This window comes from Coptis chinensis, chromosome 7 (assembly GCF_015680905.1).
Source record: "Coptis chinensis isolate HL-2020 chromosome 7, ASM1568090v1, whole genome shotgun sequence".
Lineage (NCBI taxonomy): Eukaryota > Viridiplantae > Streptophyta > Magnoliopsida > Ranunculales > Ranunculaceae > Coptis > Coptis chinensis.
Window position 1 is genome coordinate 54,323,391 of NC_141462.1, and position 11,520 is coordinate 54,334,910.

Consider the following 11,520-nt stretch of genomic DNA (forward strand, 5'->3'; position numbering starts at 1 on the left):
TATGAGTTGGTTTACACACCAACAATTTATGCATCGTAATTCTTTTTTGATGCAGGAGGTTTTAAAGGGAATACATGGAAACAACACGAGCGAGTAGGCTTAAGACAACACCAAGTACACTTAAAGGATTAAGAATCAACAGAGATGGTGATCATAGAGATAATAAAACAGTTGATATGGTGCATATATATATATATATATTAAATGAGGGGGCTGGGCTGCTAATTAGAATTCAAGTTGATAACTATAAAATTAAATATTATAGTAGCGTAGTATATATTGTAGTCCATTATAAGTCTGCATAATTTTTTCTTAATCTAATTTTTTTTTTCCTTCTTTTATGCTAAGTGAGCCAACCAAGATATCAAGTAGTGCTTTATCACGTGCGTATTTCATTGAAACTTTTTTTTATATGTATGGCGTTGTGTTGAAGGCATGCTTCCTCTTGGTTGAATAATATGTGTTTGAGGAGTTCCAAATCTTTAATTATGGGAATAGAATAGGAATTGAATGAGAGAGGACCCTATAATTAAAAAGATTAAGATGTACATTTATTTTGAATTGTGAATCGACAGTTTTTTGGATATGAGGCTTCTTTTGTATCATGAAATTTGTTACATAATGCAGCATCAGTTGTTGTACTGCTCAGGGATACGGTAGAAATACTTGGAATTTAGAAGGGGTGAAGATTTGTCTTAGCAATGAATATAGATTCAGACTCTTAGAAAGCTATGCAAGCCATAAATAGAAGAAAATATATTGTTCTTAGAGCTGCTACAATTTGACACAGTAACACATCACTTGGAACACGATAAAGAATTGACACAACAATTTTCAGACATCTACGAACTAATGTTATTCATTTAATTATAAATAGTTGCAAGTCTTTTAACAAAAAAAACTATTTGTTTAACAGCATGCATCCAAGTATGAGAACACAATATTAATGAATAGTAGAAAAATAAACAACCACTCAAGGACACAGCAGATAAACCAGCTGTAAACCCCTTAGAATACGTCAATACTTTGACATATTTAACTCTTCGCGTAACCATTCCCATCGTAAATGCTTTAGAAATCAATCAAGAGATGAAAAACTTATAAATTTACTCACCAACAACCTATAAATTTTAGCATTGGATTTATTTTCCGTGACAGATGAAAAATCTTACTTTACACATTACATGTACATCAATAAGCTTATCATGAACTTGGCAACAAGCTAACGATAGAAAATTAGGAAACTATAAAAAATGAGAACGAGTTCAAGGGATATTGGGAAAAATAAAAGTACCCTTAAGAGCGACTGAATTTATTTCTTCGCTAAAGTCAACTGAAGATAGATACTCGAGAGATAGGTTAACCCATTTGCTTTCTTATAAAAATGAGAGAGTAAGAATACAAGTGTGGAAATTATAGATACAAGTGGTGAAAGTGAGACCACGTGTTAAGGTACTAATGGGCTAAGAATTAAGCCAACATTTATCATAAAACCCATTAAAAAAATGAAAATTAAAAGACAACCCAAAATTTGAATATCTTAATACACTATAAGGCCCATTGATACAAAAAAAAAACCTTTTAGTCTAACAAATTATTAACGGTGGGAATTTTTATTAATTAATTTACTTTATGAGTTTCAATATAGTTTGGAAGTAAGATTTTTGATACATAATAAAAAACAAATTATATAAAAACGATCCTGTTGAACTAGCTCAAAAAATAGTGTATGGAATATATAGTTTTACCCATTCCATGTAGTATTGGTAAGTTTTTTCCGCTTTAACACATGTCAGGCACATGCCTAATTCAGTATGAAAATATATGGTTTTCACTTTTCACTCTTAAGTCTTCACACGGGTAACCTAAAGGAGAATGGTCAGGGAATCGCACATCCTATAAACGTCCTCCCGCACATAATAAAAATAAAAATAAAAACGTATATAAAAATATGGGAGAAGAAAGAGAAGGCGTGGGTCGCGCCTTGGGCAAGGCCAAGGCGAGCGCAGATCGTGCTAAAGGTACTGTTTAGTCGACCAAGGCAAGAGCGCGGGTCGCGCCTTGAGCAAGACTAATTGGAGCGCGGGGCGCGCCCTAGTCGGTTTTGGTAGAGATTTGTCAGATTTGTATGTTTTCTATAAAGGAAAGTCTCCAATCCTTTTGGAAACTATAGACATGAATATGCACTCATGTTGTGCTATATAAACACCTCTATAACACAAAAACCAAATCAAGTAATATAAAACCTTTCTTCTCCCGTGGACGTAGGTCGTCGCATTGGCACTGAACCACTATAAATCATTGTGTTTTGTCTCTTTAATTAGGTGTTTAATTCTACATGGTATCAGAGCGGAGCACTTAATCTCTCTCTAAATCAATCTAGATAAACACAATATACTATGTCAGATCCAAAACCAAACCCAAAGTCTGCTGTTACAACAGAGACTGATTCTAATCCTGGTTGGAAGTTGTCATCAGTTCTGTTGAATGGAACGAACTATATACCTTGGTCTAGGGCGGTTTCGCTATCGCTTGGTGGAAAGAGGAAATTAGAGTTCATTAATGGTGCAAAGGTGTGTCCTGCCATTGATGATGCCGAATATGAGAATTGGGTTTCCAATGATCAGCTTGTTCGATCTTGGTTACTCAATTCTATGGAGTCTACTATTGTTGGGATTTTTACTTTCTCTGATTCTTCGAAGGAGATGTGGGATTCAATTGAAGATTTATACGTAAACCAGAACATATCTACCCGTGTGTTTGAACTTCAACTCGCAATCGGTGCTTTGCAACAAGGTGAGAAAACTTTTACAGAACACCTTGGGAATTTGAAGAAATTGTGGGATGAGTTAAACATATATCGTCCACACACCACTGATACGAAGACTCTATTGAAATGGGCTAAAGAGGATAAAATCTTCATAGTATTTCGTAGTCTTAAACCAGAATATGAAAATATGGAAAGCAACATTCTAATGGAAAGCCCTCTTCCATCACTTGCTGCTGTTTGTGCAACTATTCAGAGGGAGGAAACAAGGAAAAAAACCATAAACTCCGAGGTAAAGTCCTCAATCTCTAAATCTACTGTATTACTTGCAGAAAACGATTTTAGAAAGAAGTCACAGGGATTTGAAAAGGGTAAGGGAAAAAGGGAACGATCCCACTGTGATCATTGTGGAAAGAACTGGCACACCAAGGATCGTTGTTGGGAATTATATCCACATCTTAAGAAGGAAAAGGAATTGTCCAAGAAAGAGCATGCTACTGTTGCCGAGACATCAATGTCCAACTCAGATATTAGTCATCAGTTGAGTCAAATTCTCTAATAACTCACTAAGTCCATGTCTTCTAACAAAGGTCAGTTTGCCTCAACTCATATGTCAAGTAATTTACATGCCTATTTTACTGTGCCAGAAAATAGTAACTCATGGATAATTGATTCAGGGGCTACTGATCATATTGCTAATTGCCCTGCCTCTATCCATAATTTTGTGTCCAAAACTGAAAATCATAATATTTCCATAGCAAATGGTTCCACCGTTCCCATTCTAGGTAGTGGTCAAGTGAACTTTTTTGATCAAAAACTCAAGAGTGATGCTCTAGTTGTTCCTTCATTCCCTGTTCAACTTTTATCTGTTGGAAAACTTACCAATTCTTTAAATTATGATGTCATTTTTTTGCCTAACTCTGTCGTCTTTCAGGATCGAAAGTCGAAGAGGACGATTGGTGAAGGAATTTATTCCAATGGACTCTATTTGTTGAAGTCGCATAAGAAGGTGTGTCAAGCTAGTGATTTACTTAAGAGTCGTATTTTGCATAAAAGACTTGGGCATCCATCTAGTCATGTCCTGTCAAATTTGTTTCCGCATGTTTCTTTAAACTCTGATGATATTTGTGATGTTTGTCAATTTTCTAAACAAACTCGTTTATCATTTCCAAACTCGAATTCTGGGTCAAATAAGTTGTTTGAGTTAATTCATTCTGATTTATGGGGACCTGCTCCTGTTAATTCTTATGATGGCTATAAGTATTTTGTGTTGTTCATTGATGATAAATCTCGTGCTACATGGTTATATTTATTGAAATCGAAAATCGAGGTTGTGGATCAGTATTCAAGGATTTTCATACTATGATTACTAACCGGTTTGGTGCTAATGTCAAGACGCGTTTAGATCGACAATGGCGAAGTTTTGTAAAGGTATGTTACCCCGAAAGTATCTTCGTGAGTAGGGGGATAATTCATCAAACTAGCTATGTTAGCACACCTCAACAGAATGGCGTGGCTGAAAGAAAGAACAGTCACTTTTTTGGAGACCACTCGTGCTCTTATGTTGGGCATGAATGTTCCTAAGCACTACTGGTCTCATGGCGTCTTAACTGCTACTTATTTGATTAATCGTCTTCCCAGTCGGGTTCTTGGTTTTATATCCCTATTGGAAGTGCTCAAAGCTAGGCCGCTAGATCTTTCTCATCTGCGAGTGTTTAGGTGTGTCTGTTATGTGCATCAGCAAGCTATTCATCGAGATAAATTTGATGCTCGGGCTACTCGATGTGTGTTTGTTGGTTATTCTACCACACAGAAAGGCTACATATGTTACAATCCTGCGACAAAGGAAACCGGTTGTCTCTCGTGATGTCCGATTTGTGGAATCTGAAGCTTTCTTTCACGATTCAGCTGTGCCTGGGAATCGATCCCAGGGGGAGTGTTTGGCAGATTTGGCACCTCTCCCAGCAGTTGGCGAAGGCATTGTTCTTGTCCCAATGGTTGGTGGGGTATAGTTCCTGCCACTGAAGAATTGGGCTCTACTGAAGCAAGGGCGCGCTCACAGACTGAGTATATTGAGGATGGGCGCGCTCTGGTGCTTCTCTAGCTCCTCCAGCTCCTCCAGTTTGTAGACAATCTGAACGAGAGAGACGACCTCCATTAACTCTCAAGGATTACTATAAATCTGATAGAGAACGACATCCTCCAGTGACTCATAGGAATTTTTATTCTTTGCATGATGTTACATATCCTCTACAGGAGTATATAACAACGTATGTCAATATCACTTCATCTCATCATGCTTTCTTAAGTACAGTCGATGACGTGCAAGAACCCAAGAACTTTAGAAAAGCTAACTCTCGTCTAGTATGGAGAAAGTCGATGCAAGAAAAACTTCGTGCTCTAGACGAGAATAACACTTGGGATATTGTTATGCTACCGTATGGAAAGAAAACTATTGATTGTCGGTGGGTGTTCAGAAACAAGTTCAACAATGATGGTTCCTTAGAGAGGTCTAAAGCTCGACTTGTTGCAAGGGGATTCACCCAAACTTATGGTTAGGACTACAAAGAGACTTTTGCACCAGTTGCAAAGATGAATACGTTTAGAGTTCTTGTATCTCTAGCTGTGAATCAAGACTGAAAATTATTTTAGATGGATGTGAAAAATGCATTCTTACACGAAGATCTTAAAGAAGAAGTGTATATGAGCATTCCACCTGGACATCCGAAAAGGAGACTAAGGTCGGATTAGTATGCAAGTTAAAAAAGGCTATCTATGGACTTAAACAATCTCCACAAACGTGGTATGCCAAGCTCAGTTATGTTCTAGCTATGACCGGCCTTAAGCGAAGTGATGCTGATCCTTCCTTATTTGTTAAATCTAGCAGGTCAGGCTTGGTTATTGTTCTTATTTATGTTGATGACATAGTTATCATAGGTGATGACCTTATTGAGATTTCTAAGCTCAAGGAGCTACTGCACAAGAAGTTTGCCATCAAGGATCTGGGTATTATGAAGTACTTTCTTAGGATCGAAATTGCTTATTCAAAAAAGGGTATATTTCTAAATCAAAGAAAGTATGTGTTGGATATTTTGAGTGAAGCAGGAAAGCTCGGGGTAAAACCATCTGATTCTCCAACTGACAGTGGAGCCAAGTTGGATAACACTAGTGATCTTCTTACTGACATTGGTCAGTATCAGCGATTAGTTGGTAAACTAATATATTTAACTATTACCCGACCAGATATTTCTTATGCAGGAAACTTGGTTAGTCGTTTTATGCATGCTCCAAGGACTCCACATATGAATGCAGTTTCTAGAATACTGCAGTATCTGAAAGGGTCACCAGGCAGAGATATTTGGATGCGGAAAAATGGGCATACATCTATTACTGCTTACACAGATGCTGATTAGGTAGGATGTCTAGTTGATCGGAGGTCTACTTTCGGTTATTATACCTTTGTGGGAGGTAATTTAGTCACTTGGAAGAGCAAGAAACAAAATATAGTGGCTCATTCTAGTGCAAAAGCTGAGTACAAGGCTATGGCTTCCACCACCAGTGAAATCATATGGCTTTACGCTTTTCTGAAGGATTTGTGTTTTGGGTTGCATCTGCCAACTACACTTTAATGTGATAATCAAGCTGCTATGCACATTGCTGCAAATCTGGTGTTTCATAAGAGAACTAAGCATATCGAAATTGATTGTCACTTTGTGCGTGAAAAAGTACAGTCTAACATTGTCACTACCTCCTTTGTTCGAAGTGACCAACAGCCTGTAGACATTTTTACCAAGGGACTTTCAGCTTCCAAGTTCCATGATATTCTCTTCAAGTTGGGTTCGCTGGATATCTTCGCACCAACTTGAGAGGGAGTGTGGGAGAAGAAAGAGAATGCGCGGGTCGCGTCTTGGGCAAGGCCAAGGCAAACGCGGGTCACGCTGAAGGTACTGTTTAGTCGACCAAGGCAAGAGCGCGGGTCGTGCCTTAAGCAAGACTAATTGGAGCGCAGGGCTCGCCCTAGTCGGTTTTGGCAGAGATTTGTCAGATTCGTATATTTTCTATAAAGGAAAGTCTCCAATTCTTTTCGAAACTATAGACATGAATATGCACTCATGTTGTATTATATAAACACCTCTGTAACATAAAAACCAAATCAAACAATATAAAACATTTCTTCTCCCGTGGAGGCTGCATTGGCACCGAACCACTATAAATCATTGTGTTTTGTCTTTTTAATTAGGTGTTTAATTCTACAAAAAACAAAAAGCCTCGCGCCAAACATTAAAAATTATGGGTGGTTTGGAAAATTAGGGTTTTGTTTTTTCTTCATGGCGAATTTAATACGAGCTTATTCAGTACCTTTGCAATATTCTTTCAGCTTTTTGTTATTCCTTCTTCTTTCCCTCCTTCTCACTATGATGGTAAGTTTGTTTGTTTTTAGTTTTTTAATGATTTTGAGCTAGTGTTAATTGATTGATTTGTTTTCTAGTTCTTGGAATTAAGATGTATAGTACGGTTGAAGAAGTTGAAGGAGCTTATGAGAAGCTTTCGGAGAAATGGTAATTTTACATTTGGTTTATTTTCAGATAAGTAAATTAAAACCGTTAATGGTGGTAATATGATATGTTGAATTTTGTAGGAATTTGGGCGTGGAAGGTCCAATTGGAGATGAGTTTGTGAAGGTTATTTTAGATAGTGAGTTTGCAAATTATGGAAATGTAATATGTACTAATATTGGTCATTTGGGAAAATAAAAGGAGTGAATATGTAGCAATTGTAAGAATGTTCTGTTTGCGTAAAATGTTTTGTCAGTGCAAATCATCCCAATTTGATGGATCTCTTACATAGTTATAAAGAAAAAAAAATGCATAGATGGGTAACGAACCATACACGAAATCAAACATTGGTGTACAAACTTTTTTTTTAACAAATTTGGGTAACGAAATGTACCATGTTTTGCAATGTTGGGTTTTGTTTCACTTCCGTTCATTTTTTTCACACATGTCAAGTTTTTTTTTTCTTTTTCTCTAATTATGTTATTTTCCTATGTGGCGATATAGTGGCAATCTGACACGTATGAAAAAACTTGACACGTGTTAAATAATTAGATGGAAGTGAAACAAAACCCAATGTTGTAAAATGTGCTACACTTCGTTACCCAAATTTGCTCAAAAAAAAGTTTATATACCAATGTTTGATTTCGTGCATATTTCGTTACCCATCTATGCATTTAACCTAATTATAAAAGACGTCGACACTTTTTCCCTCAGTTTTAAGCTAAATTACAATGACACAAATTCGAAATGTCTGACATGGCAATACTAGAAGTTGAGGTATATCACATTCAATACCTGTTTGTGTTGTGTACGACATGGATTATGTTTAGAACTAGGGTATGCCCGTGCCTACGGCCCGCGAGGCGGTCGACGTGCCTGCGACACTACCTCAACGCGCGACCCCCTAACACTGACAAATACCTTGTTAAAACAGTGAAATAAAAACTCCTCTTAGTAGAGGTATTGGTTTGAAGGATCCTCGTCTGGCACAGACAAACTCGACGCGCCTTCGGCACTAACTTCTTCATTATCTTTTGACATTATTGCTTGGAGGAAAAACAAAGTGAGCAGACATGAACAATGCACGAGAGGCTTCCTCAGCAGCTCTACTGGACTCATTACCTTGATCATAATGAATTGACTCAAACCCCTTTGGACGGGAGGAGACTCATCGGGCCGTCGAGACACAACTTCCCATTGACAAAATCCACTTATATGTTGACCAATTCGAATATATGATTGTTTTCAATATCCAATGATAAGGACCACAATAACTGGTAAACCAATCCAACATAGATTGCAAGGCATGCACATACCGATTAAATTTGGTTGACTCGAGAAAATAAACACAATAGAAGAAAGTTCAACAAAAAAAAGAAAGCACACCTGCTATTAACTAATTTCTGAATCTAAGCCTCGGCGCCAACACCAACAACGCCTGAAGTCACTAAAATAACCTCAAACCCTCGCTAAAATAACCTCAAAGGCTCAAACCCTCGAGAGTGTAAATCTTTAAGCTGCATGTCATTTGGGTAAAACAAGAGGAAATAAATTATAAGCTAATTCTGAAAAATTAAACTGTTCCAATCCGAAAAAACAGAATAATAGTGAGTTGTTTAAAGTAACTGACCGTTCATGCAAGTGTTTTGTCATTTTCACAGGACAAATTAATGAACTCATATCAAACTCATTACATGTCATTTCTCATTTTGCTGTAAGTTCTCTCCATAGATGGAGTAATACAGTGGATAATTACAATACAGTGGCAGTCCGTATCACAGGCATGAAGCAGGAATTAACCTAGATTCGTTCTAAAATTTCTTGGATAACACTCCCAAAGATTAAGCTAGATCACACTTACCACAGTAAACATAACTGAAATCTCAAAGAGACAATTTAAAATAGCTCATAAATTTACATTATTTGCATAAATTACTGGTCAAAGTCTAGAAATTACCATCAGACTCACTAACACTTTTTGGAATCCCAGAGACATCATCATCATCTTCAGAACTGCAATTGTTCGCCATTGGTTCTGTTTCTTGTCTATTTTCCATGGAGCTGGTGTCACCTTCCTTCATAGCCGACAACCGCGCCATATTTATATCGATCTCCCTAAAACCGGACTTACAATTTGTCGACGTTTAGGTGGTAGTTGTACTAACAAATGCTCTTTCAAACGCCTTATCTATTCATGAACAACAAACGAAGTTAAGCACTGTATATTACTTTAACTAGGTATAACATAGCAACCCTAAAAAAATAGTCTAGGCCAGGGGCAGACCAAGGAATTGAGTTCAGGTGGGTGGGGGATGTTCAATCGACATGCAAAACCCAATAGATGATGCCGGTTATTAGGCATCTTTTTTCGCGGATATCTTGAAGATTCTTATCTTCTTTAGTTGCCACTATCTCTGAAGTTGGTTTTTTGAGGTTCAGGCGTGGAGGTTAACCAAAAAACAAGGATTTAAAACTTTTTTAAAAGTTAAAACAAAGTTTAACAAAATTAAACATTAGAAACCAAATACATAGAAACAAAATTCTAAGCTGATTTAAAGTATTAAGTATAAAGAGGGATTGTATCAAAATCATTACCACCATGTACCTTTTCAAGAAATTAAATGATCTCATATTGTAGCCCTTAGATATAATATGTAAGATTCTAAAAGGGGGGCTAAATTTCTACTTTGATGTCATTTCCAAAATCCTTAACATAACTATGCATACAAATCTAATTAAATGACTTGAGGATGGGCAAGCAAAACATTTTCCTTCGTAGGGTGCGCCTCGGTTTTAGGGGAACAACCACAAACTTTCCACTATACCGGTTCAAGCGAGGGGATTTAATCGGTCCACTACGGTGATTTGATTTGACAAAGAAATCGGGATCAATCTTCAACCAAGTAACTAAGTAAAACCTTAGTTCTTGAATGATAGTAGAAAAGAAATCCAAGAGAGAGACGTAGCACACCATGACGGTTTGTGTAAGTAACACATTCAACTCCTCCAAGCTGTTAATTTTGCACAAAAATACCATTGCACCAAACTGAACAGAATTAAAATAATATTAATATCAAAACCACATGATTTTTCAATTTTATCTCTTTTAACTTTTCACAGCGTCTCAGACTTAAATGACAATAAAAGTGGAAAATCGGCAGATTGAATTTTTCTTTTGGAATAAAGGAACATACAACAACAACAAAAAACCGCCATATGCAAAGCTCACGTGCTTCCATCAACTCTAGTGGAATACCTGGAAAACCTTCCCTTGAGCACCTTGAACCATTTTTGCTTCACAGTATGTTTTTGCAAACTCATATTTACTCATTCCCAGCAAGCTAGGCCTACACAAAGTGACATCATTGTTAATGAACGACAGAGGACATCCAAAAAATATAGAAAATAAAAAATTCATCTAGGTTAGTCATACTTCCAATATAAGGCACATAAAGACTTACCATAACATATCTAGTCGATGAAATATGTCATATGGCCTATGATCACCTAGGAGGAAACACAAAATAGAACATAATAACGCAGCGTGATGGAGTAATGTTATATAATGTCAGAATCTTTGATTTGCTAGGATAGAAAGTTGACAAATGGTAGAAGAGCCTGTCAACCTGCATTTTTCTTATTCTTATTTTAATTCTAACAGTTTGCCAACTCATGGAACATTTTTTCTCATATTCTTCATGGCTCAAGTTATTTTGTTTATGTTAATACCTCAATCTCGTTGATTGTTGACTATCTACACTATTCCATATTTTCATAGATTAGACAAGATGAGAAAAGGGGTGGGAGTGATGCGGTTAGGGCAAATGTTGGAAAGAGATTAGAAAAGAATATATGATCTCATGGATCCGGGCGTTATGGATGGAAATAGCATACCAAATTTAGAGTCGATTCTTTTTGCTTAATGCCACTTAGAAAAGATTAATAGAACTACTTGGATGGAGTCCCTGTGGGCCCCACACCATTGTGTTTTATTAGATAGAAGATATGATCTGTCCACGTAACTAAGGTTTTAAAGTAAGGCTGGGGCAAAGTAAAATTCTACCATTTTATTGAATGAAGTAAATACGATACAGAAGTTGCCTAAGGATTAGACATTCAGTCGAATCAGAGCACAACTAATCCCTTTCGAGCTAATGTTTCATTAGACCAATTAGAGTAGACCTGATGTTAAGGGGA

General features: G+C 36.8%; 1 protein-coding gene across 1 annotated transcript; it reads left to right on the forward strand.

Annotated features, from left to right (window-relative positions):
• The first annotated feature begins 2,399 nt into the window (after positions 1-2,399).
• On the forward strand, positions 2,400-3,326 carry LOC147487973 (uncharacterized). The gene has a single exon (XM_086574221.1). The coding sequence runs from the start codon at positions 2,400-2,402 to the stop codon at positions 3,324-3,326; it is 927 nt and encodes a 308-aa protein (XP_086430347.1).
• The last annotated feature ends 8,194 nt before the right edge of the window (positions 3,327-11,520 follow it).